The sequence below is a fragment of the Oncorhynchus keta genome, chromosome 24 (assembly GCF_023373465.1).
Source record: "Oncorhynchus keta strain PuntledgeMale-10-30-2019 chromosome 24, Oket_V2, whole genome shotgun sequence".
NCBI lineage: Eukaryota > Metazoa > Chordata > Actinopteri > Salmoniformes > Salmonidae > Oncorhynchus > Oncorhynchus keta.
In genome coordinates, this window is record NC_068444.1 from 22,136,542 (window position 1) to 22,153,544 (window position 17,003).

Here is a 17,003-nt window from a genome sequence, read left to right on the forward strand (position 1 = left end):
GTGGAAGTAACGTCACGCGCATGTGGAGTTGACGTTTTGGCATCAGATGCATTGAACAACACACCACGTAAAGCAGTGCCAGTGACTATATATATATATATATACTTTATTAACCCTTGTGTGGTGTTCAGGTCTGTGGGACCCATTTTCAATGTATACTAGAAGAAAAATTATACAATTAATTAGTTTTTCACCTGCAACTCATTGGCCTTGGCTCATTTTCTGTGAAGAACATGTAAAATAACACATTTTCATTGAGTGCACAGTTTACCCCCCTACACATTTATATTACATATGTGGTGTTCGGGTCCACCTGTCTGTCTGCCTGTCTTCCGCTTTTCTCTCTCTTTACACCTTTCTAGTGTGTGAAACTATAAAATGTACTGTGAGAACCTGCACACCGCCATCGCATTGGCCCTGGTTACGTCCTTATTACATTGGCCGCCATGCGGTGTGGCTGCCAATGTGATAAGGATGCAACCAGGGCCGATAAGGATGGCGGATTTCTCATGTGCAGGACATAAAGTCTTCTTTTGAAATGTTCATCCCAGACACCATCTAGAAAATTATTCTGGACTGTACTAATTTGGAGGGAAGGCATCTTTTCGGAGAGAGGTGGAAGGAGATGGACCAAACTAATTTACATGCATACTTTGGGGTTCTTATCCTTTCTGCTGTTTTCATATCCAATGGGGAATCTACAGAATCCCTGTGGGGTGTAGAAACGGTCAGAGAACTCTTCGGTGCAAAACTGTCTCTGGAAAACGTCCACATTATTTCCAGGATTATCCGCTTCGATAACCGAGACACCAGACCAGCTCTGCAGCAGAGAGCAATCAGGTCAGTGCAGAGAGACTAGCTAGGTGCAATCAGGTCAGTGTGGGACAAGTGGTCACCTTCCCCTGTTGTACAACCCTGGGCCCAACGTTGCTGTTGATAAGCAGCTTATGCCATTTAAGGGCAGCTGCCCCTTCAGGCAGTACTACAGAACCCCTGTGGGATGTAGAAACCAGAAAAATATGGAATCAAGATCTGGGCTGCCTGTGATGCTGCTTCATCATATGTGTGGAACATGCAAGTGTATGCAAGGGGCAAGGGGTAGCCTAGTGGTTAGAGCGTTGGACTAGTAACCGGAAGGTTGCAAGTTCAAACCCCCGAGCTGACAAGGTACAAATCTGTCGTTCTGCCCCTGACACTGAACAGGCAGTTAACCCACTGTTCCTAGGCCGCCATTGAAAATAAGAATTTGTTCCTAACTGACTTGCCTAGTTAAATAAATGTTCAATTAAATACAAGGAAGCCAGATGGAGGAGCTCCTGAGAAGAACCAAGGGATGTGGGTTGTCCTGGATGTGACACAGGGACTCTGTGGCCACAACATCACATGCAATAACTTTTTTACTTTACACAAGCTGGGACAGGAGCTCCTCCAGAAGAAGAGAATTGAGAAAAAACAAGCCACAGCTCCCACCTCAGCTGTTGAATACATGGAACAGGCCTATCAATTCCTTTAAGTTTGTGTTCACGTCCGGCACGTCCATAGTGTCCTACATGCCAAAGAAAAGCAAAAATGTGGTACTCACGAGTACGGTGCATAAGGATGGGAGAATTTGTGGCCAGGGACATCAAAAAACAGAAATCATAATGGATTACAATGCCACAAAAGGAGGGGTGGACAACTTAAACAAGCTGGGGACTGGCTACAGCTGCAAAAGAAGAACCCTAAGCTGGACACTTGTGAAATTCTTCAACATCTTGGACATCTCGGCGTACAATGCGTTGGTTGAACCCAGATTGGTACAGATGGAAGCTCCAGAGGAGACATCTCTTTCTCAAAGAACAGGGCAAGGCATTGGTAAGCTCTCAAATCCAGAGGAGGCAACATATCCCAAGGACCCCAGCTTCTGCAGCCATTATGAGGAGGATTCAGGAGGAGGATGCTGGTGCCCCCTCCGCCCGACCTGCAGAACCAACAACTCCAATGCCGAAAGTAAGTGTGAGTAGTGTGAGTAGATTGCAGCCGGTAGCAAAAAGAAGAAGCGCTGCTGTGTGTGTGGGCCCAAGAAGGACAGGAAGACAGTACACATGCATCAAGTGCAAGAAATACATTTGCAACACACACACAGTAAAACTCTGTCCCTCATGTGGTGTGTAGACCAGCCTTAATTTGTGTAGAATGGGGATCATTTATCATTGGAAGTTGTCCTTCCAATTTGTTCAGTTCAAAGCAATATCCTTCCTGTTTGGCCCTGTCCGGGGGTGTCCTCGGATGTGGGCCACAGTGTCTCCTGACCCTTCCTGTCTCAGACTCCAGTATTTATGCTGCAGTAGTTTATGTGTCGGGGGGCTAGGGTCAGTTTGTTATATCTGGAGTACTTCTCCTGTCCTCTTCGGTGTCCTGTGTGAATTTAAGTGTGCTCTCTCTAATTCTCTCTTTCTCTCTCTCAGAGGACCTGAGCCCTAGGACCATGCCTCAGGACTACCTGACATGATGACTCCTTGCTGTCCCCAGTCCACCTGGCCGTGCTGCTGTTCCAGTTTCAACTATTCTGCCTTATTATTATTCGACCATGCTGGTCATTTATGAACATTTGAACATCTTGGCCATGTTGTTATAATCTCCACCCGGCACAGCCAGAAGAGGACTGGCCACCCCACATAGCCTGGTTCCTCTCTAGGTTTCTTCCTAGGTTTTGGCCTTTCTAGGGAGTTTTTCCTAGCCACCGTGCTTCTATACCTGCATTGCTTGCTGTTTGGGGTTTTAGGCTGGGTTTCTGTACAGCACTTTGAGATATCAGCTGATGTACGAAGGGCTATATAAATAAATTTGATCTGATTTGATTTAAACATCCATAGTGATAAACTTTTTCATTTATATTCGTTCAAGATAAACAATTTATTCTGCCCATGTAATAATTTTATTTTTAAAAACGAATAGCGCTTTTATTGATAAATGTGATCTAGCAGAGCCAAATATTAACCATGTATGCTGTCTATATTGCTTGTAATTGATATAAGTCAACATCTAAGTATTTTTATGTAAATTGCTATGGTTGTATTGTTTTAAAACCCCAATAATATTGTGGGTCCATCAGACCCGCAAACATTGGGTCAATAACAAAAACATGAACACTACACAAGGGTTAAAAAAGGATAGCAACTTGAAATCTGTTATTTATTTCCCTTTCTCTTATCTGATCATCATCATGTTTGGTGTGTGTGTGTGTGTGTGTGTGTGTGTGTGTTTTTGTTTAACTATCCTTGTGGGTACCAGAAGCCCTCACAAAGATAGTAAAACATTGACAATTCGGTGTCGACATTTTGCCAGTCCTCACAAGGGAAAAATATATTTTAGACTTAGGGGTTAGGTTTATAATTATGGTTAGAATTAAGGTTAAGGAAAATAGGATTTTGAAAGAGAATTAATATTTGTGGTTCCCACAAGAAGAGTAAAACAAAACTGTGTGTGTGCGTGCATCTTATTCAATCCAGGATGGATTTATTTTCATGGTCAGATGGATAAAAAAAATTGCACATTTTTTAATTTGCAAACATTTATTGCATCATGAAAAAAATCCTGCAAATCTCTTTAACAATTCAGTCAATATCAACATTGACTATATTTAACAAAAGTTGAACTTCTATTAAAATCTGTAAAATAAACTATTAGATATTGTGGACATTCCAGGGTCCACTGCCTAACCTTGGTGGAGTACCTCAAGGCTGTATACAAGGTCCTCCGAGATACAAAATAACTGTTTATTTTCTTCAGTCCATCGATATCATATGTACACAATACTCAAGATACACATATCATGTAAAGTTCCTATACACATTGCCACTTCAAAAATACTTCAATATATAAAAGGAATTCTTAAAAGTATGTACAGTTGAAATGCTTTAAATGCTTTAGATGGCCTCTGTTTGTAATGGGAGTGTACTACTGACTTACAACAGTGGTTGGCCGTATTTGTGCCTTGTTCACAGCTTTCAAATATACTATAAGAGAGATGTGCAAATGTAGCGTCTCTTATGTACATCTCTTGCATTAACACTGATAGCTAGTGGTAACCATTTGAGGTATAAACATCCACTGGAAAACTAGTCATAATTATTTCAATGCAAAGCATTGGGGAATAGACAAGGTAATAACACTTTTAATAATGCCACAAGACAGGATCATAGAAATAGGGATTATATTTCTATAGACACTGGGCAGATCCTTGGTGAAACAACTTGGAAGTGTTGCAACATGAGACTACACATGCTGCACCAAGCAGAAGGCCTATGTGCTTATGATCCACACAGTACCATACGTTCAAACTGTAACAAAATGAGGGAGTAGCATGAGATTCCGAGGCGTGATTTGCACCCAGTATCATAGGGTCCAGATCCAGAAACGTTACCGCTGCTCCAAGAAAGCTAGTTCCCTTGGGTGAGTGGTAATCATGCTTATCAACGGCAGGGTCTTTACAATACCTATATTATGTCCTCAACAGTCCAGAGTGCAGACAAGAAGGATGTGTGTTATCATCAGACATGACCGCTGGGGGAGAGCTTTTCTTTTCTTTGACTGGTTTCAGATTACTGGATTTCTAGTCCCAACGTTCCATGCCTATCAGAGCAACAGCGTTGTGTCACTCGCGTGCTGATCCATCCCAGTGACATCACCCACCGAGTCACGAGTAGCTCCCCCCAAAACCCCACCCAAGCCCTCCCGAGCCAACAGGGGAGTGTCACTGTCCACAGCTGCTGTTGTCATGGTGACAGCGGGGCCCCCACTCCTATTGGCATTAGAGATGACAACAACGTAACGATCATCTTCCTCCTCCTTTTCCTCCATAGTCTCGTGGATGACTGCTGTTACCAGATCTCGGTTGTCTCGTCTCTGGCGACTGTTACTGCAGGACGGAGAAGAGCTGAACTGGTCGCTACAGGAAGGGGAGGGGCTGAATTCGTTTCTATGACTGCAGGACGGGGAGGAGCTAAAAAGCGGCAAATCCAGGTGGGAGTCTGCACAAGCACCGGGCTGATCCTCCTCAGGGAAACTGGTGTTGATGTAGATGATGTCCTCTTTGCTGGTAGAAGCCTCCGGAAGTTTCTCTGTCAGCTTCTCCAACAGTTCTCTAACCTGAGGAAAGTCCGGAAGATTAGAAGATTCATCTTTACACAGTCTGTCTGCGTAGCAAATTTCACCTTGTTCGTTATATTCCCTCTTCAGCTGTTCCCATAGGAGAACGTTTTTTGGTTCCAGGTAGAACCCTCTGTGGAAAGGGTTCTACATGGAACCAAATGTGTTCTACCTGGAACCAAAAACGGTTCTTCAAAGGGGTCTTATTTGAGGACAGCCGAAGAACCCTTTTAGGTTCTTGATAGCACCTGTTTTTCTAAGAGTGTAGTGCACAATTTTTGACCAGGGTGTCTATGTCAATGTCTGCATCCCAAATGGCACCATATTATTTCTTATATAATGCACTACTTTTGACCAGAGCCCTATGGGTTTCCCTAAGTAGTGAACTATAAATTGAATAGAGTGCCATTTGGGACGTAGACTGTCTAGGGCATCTTCGCCGGGAGTTCTCTCACCTGAGTGAAGACGGGGCGGTCCAGGAGGTCAGCACGCCAACAGCTGTACATGATCTCGTACCTGGTGGACAGGAGAAGTAAGAATAATCATTCAAATGTGATGTTTTGCGTCTTAATAAACCACAACAGAGTTGCAGACATTACTTCTTCTTCAGTTTATCTATATTGTCCTGGCTGTAGCATAATGTTCCTTAACCTGGTCCCAGATCTGTATAGTTAATAGGTCCATTCATTGACAATGACCTTAGGAGTAACAGGTATTGGATCAGGCTAAATGTTCCTATTCACGAAAGCCGAATCCGAAAGACAGCCATGTAGAGAGAAGATAAACACTCACAGTTCATCTAAGCAGTCTGTTGGCTGCTTCAGCCTGTGGCCCAAAAGTAGGTAATCATAAATCTCATGGTTCTGGATACCAGGGTACGGTGTCATGCCCCGTGTCGCTATCTCCCACATGGTCACACCAAATGCCCACTGCAAGAATACACACAGCACACATTTAAGTTAGCTGTAGTTTCTCTCTCGTGATAGACTGTTAACGTAAATGTTAAAATTGCTGGGTTCTGCTAGCTCCTACTAAAATAACATGTTAGATGCATCTACATAACGTGAGCAGAGAACTGTAAATGCATTTTAATTTGTGAATTCAAGTATCATATTTGCAGTCTGTTCAAATTAAATTGTATTTGTCACATACCCTGAATACAACAAGTGTAGACTTTACAGTGAAATGCTTACTTGCGAGCCCTTTCCCAACAATGCAGTTAAAAAGTAAGAAAATTAACAAATAGATCAAAAATAAAACAGTACATTAATACAATAAAATAACAATAAGGAGGCTATATACATGCTATATACAAGGAGTTTTGCGTCAGTGTACTGGGGTACGAGGTAGTTGGGGTGATTGATTGAGGTAATATGCACATGTAGGTTTGGTAAGGTGATTGATTGAAGTACTATGTATATATGTAGGTGGGGGTGAAAAGCAGAAAGTCTGGATAGCCGTTTAACTGTCCTGCGGTCACACGGCTCTGTTGAGAACTCTGTTAAGTTATCCAATAACTTTTCCAATGCTGAGAGCTGTGGGCTGAACTTCACGGGCTGGCTGTTTAATTTCTCAGAAAGGGAACTAAATACTTGAATAACAGTACTTTTAATTTCTCTCTGACACATTCACATGTATTCCCATAATTAGTCAAGGATTGAAAGAAATGAAACTAGCTGATGGGGGCTCGATCTCAGACGTTCCTTACAACATCATTGTGTGTGTGGGTGTGTGTGTGGACCGCCATACCACATCACTCTTCACAGTGAATACTCTGTCCGCCAGACTCTCCACCGCAATCCATTTCACAGGCATCTTGGCTATCCTGCCCTGTCTGTAGTAATCACCACTGTAGATCTTCTTAGACAAGCCGAAGTCTGCCACACACACCGTCATGTCATCACGCAGCCTGTAGGACCAGACCAACCAATCAATCAATAGAACAATCTATCAATTCCACTTACTAGAAAAATATCAAAATTGACTAGGCAGGATACAAGCGCAAGAATTTGGCATTTATTAAAAATGTCAAGAGCAATGTGTCTACATCACATTGGCAATATGGTGGACAGCAACAGTGAGTTTCTACTTGAATAAGTTGCCAAAATAGACCACAGTCGTACATGAACAGAACCAAGGAACAAGGATGGTTTAGCTGCCGTCCTCTCTGTTTACCATGAGATAAGACTCATTATATCTTTACATTGTGAAAAGGTCAGACATGTACACACACACACACACACACAAAGTGGTGTAAAATACTTAAGTAAAAATACCCCCCCCCCCCCTAAAAGATTTAGATGCACTATTGTAAAGTGGCTGTTCCACTGGATGTCATAAGGTGAATGCACCAATTTGTAAGTCGCTCTGGATAAGAGCGTCTGCTAAATTACTTAAATGTAAATGTAATGTATTTGAAAATATATATATTTTTTAATTACTTTACTATTTATATTTTTGACAACTTTTACTTTTACTTCACTACATTCCTAAAGAAAAGTGTGCAAAGCTGTCATCAAGGCAAAGGGTGGCTACTTTGAAGAATCTTAAATATAAAATATATTTAGATTTGTTTAACATTTTTTTAGTTACTACATGATTCCATGTGTTATTTCATAGTTTTGATGTCTTCACTATTATTCTACAATGTAGCAAACAATAAAAGTAAAGAACAACCCTTGAATGACTAGGTGTGCCCAAACCTTTGACTGGTACAGTAAATATATATACTGTACCAGTCAAAGGTTTGGACACACCTAGTCATTCAAGGGTTGTTCTTTACTTTTATTGTTTGCTACATTGTAGAATAAAAGTGAAGACATCAAAACTATGAAATAACACACATATATATATATATACACATATACATATACATATACACATATATATATACACTTAACAAAAATATAAACGAAACATGCAAAAAATTCAAAGATCTAGCTGAGTTACAGTTCATATAAGGAAATCAGTCAATTGAAAATGAATTAATTAGGCCCTAATCTATGGATTCCACAGATATACAGATACCTTTAAAAATAGGTAGTGGCGTGGATCAGAACACCAGCTAGTATCTGGTGTGACCACAATTTGACTCATGCAGCGCAGCACATCTCCTTCTCATAGAGTTGATCAGGGGGGCACTCTGTTCACAACATTTACATCAGTGAAACGCTCGCCAACACGACACCATACACATGGTCTGCGGTTGTAGGTACTGCCAAATTCTCAAAAGCGGCTTATGGTAGAGAAATGAAGATTCAAATCTCCAGAAACAGCTCTGGTGGACATGCTAATTGCATGCTCCCTCAAAACTTGAGACATCTGTGGCATTGTGTTGTGTGACAAAACTGCCCATTTTAGAGTGGCATTTTAGTGTCCCCAGGAAAACGCTTTACATGTTGCGTTCATATTTTTGTTCAGTTTATATATATATATATATGTGTGTGTGTATATACAGCTCTGATCTGTACTTTGTCACAATGTAATTATGTAATCCCTATGTGTTCAAAATATTAGGAATAGCTGCTATTTCCATGAAATAGACTGACCAGTTGAATCCAGGTGAAAGCTTTTATCTGTTATTGAGGTCACTTGTTAAATCCACTTCAATTAGTGTAGATGAAGGGGAGAAGACAGGTTAAAGAATGATTTTCAAACCTTGAGACAATTGAGACATGGATTGTGTATGAGTACCATTCAGAGGGTGAATGGGCCAGACAAAATATTTAAGTGCCTTTGAAAGGGGCGCACTGGTTTGAGCGTGTCAAGAACTGCAACGCTGCTGGGTTTTTCACGCTCAACAGTTTTCCGTGTGTATCAAGAATGAACCACCACCCAAAGGACATCCAGCCAACTTGACACAACTGTGGGAGCATTGGAATCAACATGGGCCAGCATCCCTGTGGAATACTTTTGACACCGTGTAGAGTCCATCCCCAACAATTTGAGGATGTTCTGAGGGAAAAACAGGGTGCAACTCAATATTAGGATGGTGTTCGTAATGTTTTGTACACTCAGTCTGGCTCTGGTTCAGGTGAAATGTAAACCTACATGCAGTTGCGTGCAGCCAAGTCACGGTGGAGGAAGTTCCGCCCACTGAGGTATTCCATCCCCATGGCGATGTCAATCATAAACTTTAGGAGTGTCTGAGTGGGCAGGAACTGAAAGAAAAATAAAGAAGAAGAAAGAAACAACATCTTCATCATTACAATGTCATTAACCATATTCAGACAAGACAACACTTTTTGTTCAACGTGCTCCTCGGGAAAGCATCAGATAGCTCACCAGTGGACTGTCTCCGAGGCGTGAGCGCAGCAGGAAGCTATGGAGGTCTCCATATCTCATGAAGGGCAGGATCACCATGGGCTTGGGGAAGTGACCAGACCCCGCCTCCAGACAAACACCTAGCAGGAGCAGATCAACGTAATAGCAGGTAAATAACAGTTGTAAAATGATTGTAAAATAAAGTTTTTACTAAGTTTTACAAAATCCTTTAGACATCAACTGTGATCTCTCTTATGTGTATGTATGGCTGGATGGAGTGAGTGAGGGAGCATGAACCCATAGTTTCTGCATGATGGGCAGGACTGAGCAGGATGGTCTGTGATGGCAGCAAAGAAGACCTACAGTACCTAGCAGCCTGATGACATTAGGGTGGTCAAAGTCCTTCATGCAGGCAGCCTCATTCAGGAACTCCTCTATCTCCCTCTGGGAGAAGTTATCCACTAGAAAACAAAGAGGAAATTAATACAAATGTCATGTGTTATTTAGCCTGGTCTTAGATCTGTTTGCGCTATCTTTCCAACTCCTGTGGTCATTGGCATGCCAAACATGGCATGAACGGTCATACTAGCTGGTTATACAGCACAAACAGATCTGGGAGCAGGCTATGAGGAATTCATCAACCATCTAGGATATTAATCAGAGGGTAAGAAAGAGAAAAAAGCACTCAGAATCTGACCTAAACGAATGGGCATTGTTAGATCAGCCCAATTAAAGAAAACTAACAAGAGGATGAAGAAGCTCACATTTCATGGTCTTCACAGCCACTTTCTCAGATGTTCCGTCCAGTTGTTTCAGATGTCCCTCCACCACAGAGCCAAATTCACCTGGTCAATAAACAATGGGTTGGTAACAGTCAGAAAGGAAACAGTTAGAGGCAACAGTCAGAAATACCTCTAAATGACGAGAAGCAACAAATAAATGACATGAAATGTGATTAAGGAACAACCACAAACAAATGAAATTACCAAAAAATGTAAGAAATTACATTGGGAAAAAATGACATATGACTGAGATAAAGTTGTATTCTACCTACTTTATAACACAAATAGGCCCCTGATTTTGTATACTAAATAATCAAATGAATGTCATCGTCACCCTCTCCCAGAACCTTCCCGATGGAAAGCAGATTTCTCATAATCATGAAGTCCTGTAGTTTGGCTTGGAGCTCATCACTCACACCCAGGTTACCTACTAAAAAGAGGGCAAGAGGGGAAAATAGAGCTGATATTTTTTATTATTGTGCAAAATCTGTGGATATAGATTTTCTTCTCCGATGTATGTTAATAGGAACATAGAGGATTAGAGTAGAGTAGAGTAAAGTAGAGCAGAGTACAGTATATTAGAATAGAACGTTTATTCACGTACGTGTAATTTCAATGGCTGATCGGTTGTAGGACTTCTGTGGCCTGTACTGAACGATGGGTTGAAGCTTCTCTCCACTTCCAAACATCTGACTGCAGGGGGCGCCAGAGAGAAACGAAACAAGTTACTTTATACAATGGAACAGAATGAGTCATTCACTGACTAACACTTTAACAAGAGCTTGCCTCAGAGTTGTAATCATTTGGTTGACTAGATTGAGAATTCATCTTGAATCAGGAAGTAAGCTCTATGACCGGATGTTTTCCTGCCTCTGGGTGATGAGAGATGTCTGCCAGTTCTGAGCATTCTTATCTGTATATCCCGAATGGCAACACTGAGTCACCTCTTTAACATAATGAATTCCAGAACAGAGACAGCAGAACGGAGAGGAGATGGGTTGTTTTGGTGATGAGGAGAAGAGAGGAGGAGCAGAGGAGAGAGTAGCAGAGAGGAGTGGAGAGGGGAGAGGATTAGAGTGGAAAGAATTGTTTTGGTGTTTCTTTCCAACACAGCTAGACTACCTCTGTCTTCAGCAGTAAGACCAGGGATGGTTGTGTTCATTAGGCACCAAACAGAAGAAAATAGACAAACAGGGAGGGACTACCAGGGTTTGTCCAATGAGATAGGCCCATTTTCATTTTCTGTTGAAAAATTCAAATGTGAAAATGTTTTCCATAGTCTGTCCTAACTAACACTGCCCAGATCTCACTGCTGATTGAGTCCAGCTGTTTCAGTCTGTTTACTTCCATTTTGTGCCTAATGAACATGATACAGTCACTACAACCTTGGCAGTCTTGACTCCAGGTGCAATGATTATGAGGAAACCAGGCTGCTTTATTGACAATGTACTGAGTAACTTTACCCCTTCCTCAACAGGAAATATAACCACTTCCACTGACCAATACACCATTTCCCCTTACCAACTCCAGGGATCAAAATGCTGAGTAACTTTTACATCTGCAGCAACAGACAATAGACATTTCTTACTGGCGAAACTGAATGAAAACAGAATTCCCTGGCTGGAGATGCACTGTTGAGGCTCTTTAATCTACTAGGAGTGAAAAGGAACAAGTCAAGTACCGGTAAGTTATTTGAGGAAGGAAGACTTGTCACGCCTTGACCTTAGAGAACCTTTTATTTCTCTATTTTGGTTAGGTCATGTCACGTTCTGACCTTTTCCCCTTTGTTTTGTCGTTATTTAGTATGGTCAGAGCGTGAGTTGGGTGGGCAGTCTGTTTGTTTTTCTATGATTTTGGGATTTCTATGTTTCGGCCTAGTATGGTTCTCAATCAGAGGCAGGTGTCATTAGTTGTCTCTGATTGAGAATCATACTTAGGTAGCCTAGGTTTCACTGTTTGTTTGTGGGTGATTGTTTCGGTGTGTGTGGTTGTCGCCACACAGTACTGTTTTGGTTTTCGTTCGTTTCACGTTTATTGTTTTTGTATTCATAGTGTTAAGTTTGTTTTTTGTAATAAACAACCGTGGACACTTACCACGCATTGGTCCTCCGATCCTTCTCGCTTCTCCTCCTCAGACGAAGAGGAGGAGGAAAACCCTAACAGGTCAGGGTGTGGGTAGTCTAGTTTTTTCTTTTCTATGTTGGCCTGGTATGGTTCCCAATCAGAGGCAGCTGTCTATCGTTGTCTCTGATTGGGGATCATATTTAGGCAGCCTTTTCCCACCTGTTTGTGGGATCTTGTTTTTGTATTGTAGCTTTTTTGCACTACAAAGCTGCACGCTCGTTTTGTTACTTTATTGTTTTGTTGCTGGTTCATATTAATAAACATGAACGCCTTCCACGCTGCACCTTGGTCCAATTCATACAACAGCGTTCGTTACAAGACTGCACTTAGCTACACCGTTTCCCCTGACCAACTTAAGAATCAAGATACTGTGTGACTTCCAGTACTACAACAATGGACTGCAGCATGGTCGAAGTCAATACACAGGGGTTTAAAGTGATCATGATCATATCATTAAGGTATTGAGGACACCATTAGGTTAGCATCAGAAACAAGACAAACCAGATGTTACACAGCATTCTGGGTACTGTAGTACATCAATGTACACCCCTCCTTGTACATCCTGATACAATTAAGACTTTAATATGTGAAGAAGCATGCAAACTTACCCAAAGCGTGTGTCTAGTATCCTGCTTCTCAGGCAGATAGCAGCCCAGAGTACTAGCAGCAGGAGACAGAAGCCACATACCACCCCCAGTATGATATACACTGAGTCTGATCCTATGGTGTCTGGACTGGAGGAGGGAGACAGGGGCCAATCTGGAACACAACATGCAATCAATCAATGATTGAATCAATCAAGCAATGAATCAAGCAAATCAAACTACGATCGATTGATAGAACAGAACACACAAACATGATAGAAACATGATCAAAGTTTCAACTCAACTGTATGTTGTATTTGTATAGGTTTTGATGTATATGTGTGTGTGTTCTCAGTTTGTGTGTAATTTTGCAACAAGCAAATTGCCCTTCAACACCACTGCAGATGCTTCACTATTCTGCATCTTCCCAATTAAGTAGCCTAATTTTGTTGTATGGCTACTTGAAGAGAACTAGGCAGTGGCATATATCATGCATGACAAGGGAAGCAAGGCTTCCCCAAAACATTGACGAAACAAAAACAAAAAAACATATACATAATAATTGATAATTTCCTCTTAGTTTCATAATTATCCTTCAATTCGGAAGAGGCTGAATGTATCTCACCGGAGAAAGCATTCAAGAGAGAAAAACAGTGTCCCTCTGTCTCTGTATGTGTAACGTATCTGATACGGTCTGGTCAAAAAGAGTAGGACATTTTTTCCACCTGTATTGAATGCAAGGGAAACCAGCAAGCATTTGGCCTCCCTTGATAAAAAAAAGTATAAAATTAGCCAATCAGTGTTGGGCTAAACTGAGTTAGCTAAACTGTGAATGTTCCTGTTTGGATTTGGCTTCACACCAATCACATCAACAGAAAAATGTAATTGACAGAAAAACTTGCATTGTTACATCTCATTGTGTCATTGTCCTCTGGTGGCTAGCTAGCTATTTAAAAGTGTCCCTTTCCTAAATAGCCATGGATGGAGATAGGGATTTGGATTTGTGGTTTTACCTAATTCTCATTTCCGGTTTTACCTAATTCTCTGTACTGGCAAGTGATTATAACGGTAATTCTGATCCAACTATATATTCATACATTGATACATTGTGCCTGAAAGGATGGAAGAGGGGATGGAAGTGCAACGATGAGAGGATGGAAGTTCAATATGTAGCTAGATGAAGTAGGCTAATGTTAATTAGCTGGCTCATCGTTGCACATGAAAGGAAGTTTGGTTAGTGAGCAAGCATTTTAGCCAGTTAGCCTAGGGCAACAAAAACTAAAAGCATGTACTTGTATGACAGAGTCAGAGTGTTTAATCAACATGAAAGAGAGGAGGATGGCATTGGCGTTGTGATAGAAATGTTTATCATGTGAAGAGACAGCCTTGAAAATGTTAATGTGGGGTGGTGAGTCAACATGTTTTGTTCAACTTGCACACACACACAAACACACACACACACACAAACACTAAGCAGAGGTAATTTGATGTTGAAATGGTGCTGGAATAGTGGAGGCAGCTCCTGTTTTCTATGTCACTTGTGGTAACTCTCTGTGGTTCTAAATCAATAGGTGTTTAGTAGTCTGAAAATGTTGGAAACATTAACTTGACCATGCTGTAGGTCATGTAACTGTTTGTTACATGCAATATGCTTTGTGGACTTCACCAGACAGAGGTCACTCTCCCTTTTTGTGATGAAACAAAGGTCTAGTTTAATTTATTCTGCCACTGTCTTCTTATTGTCTCGGCATTAGGCATATATATCACAGTGGCAAGACATATGAATTAACAGGTTATAGAGCAAACAACACAATTATCACAACACATAGGTTGTAATATGGCTTTTTATTCTGGATTGGCTTCCCTGGTGATTTTACCAGTGGTGGGAAAAGTACCCAACTGTCATACTTGAGTAAAAGTAAAGATACCTTAAAAGTAAAGTCACCCAGTAAAATTCTACTTGAGAAAAAGTCTAAATGTATTTGGTTTAAAATATACTTAAGTATCAAAAGTAAATGTAATTGCTAAAATGTACTTAAGTATCAAAAGTCAAAGTATAATTATAAATCATTTAAAATTGCTTAAAATACGCAAATCAGACGGCACCAAATGATTTATATTTTAATTTACGGGAAGCCAGGGGCACACTCAACATTCAGACATCATTTAAAAAACAGAGCATGTATGTGTGTTTAGTGAGTCTGCCAGATCAGGGGCAGCAGGGATGACTAAGGATGTTCTGTTTATAATGGCGTGAATTGGACTATTTTCCCGTCCTGCTATACATTCAAAATGTAACGAGTACTTTTTGGTGTAAAGGAAAATGTATGGAGTAAAAAGTCCAATATTTTCTTAAGGAATGTAGTGAAGTAAAAGTTGTCAAACATATAAATAGTAAGTAGTACTTTAAAGTATTTTTACACCACTGGATTTTACCCACAAACCGCTACTAGAACTAGGGCCTGTCACTTGCAACCCACCTCTTCCAATGCATTGTGGAAAAGTGTGCATTTAATTCTGCTAGATGAAGAGCTGAAATTAATACAACATCCTGGCATTTAAACCATACTCGATTTTCAAAAATGCACAATGTAAAACTATTGATTTTTGTATACTGAGACTGCGTCATGCGCGGTTGCGTTGTTTCACATTATTGGTTAATTTCAGTAGCAGCATATCTGATTATCAGCTGTTGTCAAAGCCGAAATGAGTATGACATCCGGAAATTTAAAGTATACTCGATTTTCTTAATGTCACATACAATAAAACTTTATTTTTATCACATACTTAACCGGCCTACTATTTAGAACACGGTCAGGTTAAATATCTACTTGCGGTTATTGACATGCTTATGTACTTCAATATGTATTAAGGTGTTAATATTAGGAACTCCTGATGTACTTCAATATGTATTAAGGTGTTAATATTAGGAACTCCTTATGTACTTCAATATGTATTAAGGTGTTAATATTAGGAACTCCTTATGTACTTCAATATGTATTAAGGTGTTAATATTAGGAACTCCTTATGTACTTCAATATGTATAAAGGTGTTAATATTAGGAACTCCTTATGTACATCAATATGTATAAAGGTGTTAGGATTAGGAACTCCTGATGTAATTCAATATGTAAGGTGTTAATATTAGGAACTCCTTATGTACTTCAATATGTATTAAGGTGTTAATATTAGGAACTCCTGATGTACTTCAATATGTATAAAGGTGTTAATATTAGGAACTCCTTATGTACATCAATATGTATAAAGGTGTTAGGATTAGGAACTCCTGATGTAATTCAATATGTACGGTGTTAGGATTAGGAACTCCTGATGTAGTGCGGTCTACTCACTGTTCTCTGGTACGAAGATCCCGACCGGTGGACTGAGCATGCCACGCCCAGCCTGAGTACAGGCAGCTACCTGAACACTGTATGTAGTGTTGAACTCCTGTAGAGCCACCGCAGCAGTGTTGGAGGAGCTGCGGATCTGAGGAACACCACATCATGTTAGAGCGATCATGGTTGTACTCAGCAGTTTACAGTAATAGACACCTATTCAACTGATCAACTCATACCACTAATCAACTCATCATCAAACCTTTGACTAGTGGAATCAGATGTGTAGTGCTAGGCAAAAACAAAAATGTCTTCCCAGGAATTAAGAAACACTGTTATAACTACAGAGGATCTTAATTTGGGCCAGTTTGCTACGTAACATTATGTCACGGATCCCTCTGGAACTTTCATCATGCACACCTGTCCCCGGGGCGGCAGGGTAGCCTAGTGGTTAGAGCGTTGGACTAGTAACCGAAAGGTCGCAAGTTCAAACCCCTGAGCTGACAAGGTACAAATCTGTCGTTCTGCCCCTGAACAGGCACTGTTCCTAGGCCGTCATTGAAAATAAGAATTTGTTCTTAACTTGCCTGGTTAAATAAAGGTAAAAATAAAAAAATCCCACTGATTTAGTATTTGTATATATATGTGCCCTTTGGTTTCCATTGAGGGGTTGATTATTGTTACAATGTCTGTTGGTGCGTGTGAGTACCTGTGCTGTGTGTTTTGGGCTTTCGTGCCCTTGTGGATTGTGCAGATGGTCTTGTCCTGTGTGTTAATCATTGTGCG

General features: G+C 40.8%; 1 protein-coding gene across 2 annotated transcripts in view; it reads right to left on the reverse strand.

Annotated features, from left to right (window-relative positions):
• Window positions 1–3,541: 3,541 nt before the first annotated feature.
• mertka (c-mer proto-oncogene tyrosine kinase a) overlaps window positions 3,542–17,003 on the reverse strand; it is a 38,802-nt gene continuing 25,340 nt past the window's right edge. Inside the window, exons 10-21 of one of the 2 annotated variants that reach the window (XM_035801085.2) lie at window positions 16,233–16,368; window positions 12,908–13,058; window positions 10,780–10,868; window positions 10,510–10,602; window positions 10,158–10,238; window positions 9,762–9,854; window positions 9,415–9,533; window positions 9,181–9,290; window positions 6,880–7,039; window positions 5,923–6,059; window positions 5,586–5,646; window positions 3,542–5,130 (exon numbers count right to left, since the gene is read on the reverse strand). In XM_035801085.2, the coding sequence (XP_035656978.1) occupies window positions 4,618–5,130; window positions 5,586–5,646; window positions 5,923–6,059; window positions 6,880–7,039; window positions 9,181–9,290; window positions 9,415–9,533; window positions 9,762–9,854; window positions 10,158–10,238; window positions 10,510–10,602; window positions 10,780–10,868; window positions 12,908–13,058; window positions 16,233–16,368 (1,743 nt within the window). In that variant the 3' untranslated portion in view covers window positions 3,542–4,617. Of the gene's footprint in view, window positions 5,131–5,585; window positions 5,647–5,922; window positions 6,060–6,879; window positions 7,040–9,180; window positions 9,291–9,414; window positions 9,534–9,761; window positions 9,855–10,157; window positions 10,239–10,509; window positions 10,606–10,779; window positions 10,869–12,907; window positions 13,059–16,232; window positions 16,369–17,003 lie in introns of both variants that reach the window. The other variant, XM_035801083.2, reaches the window with a different exon arrangement.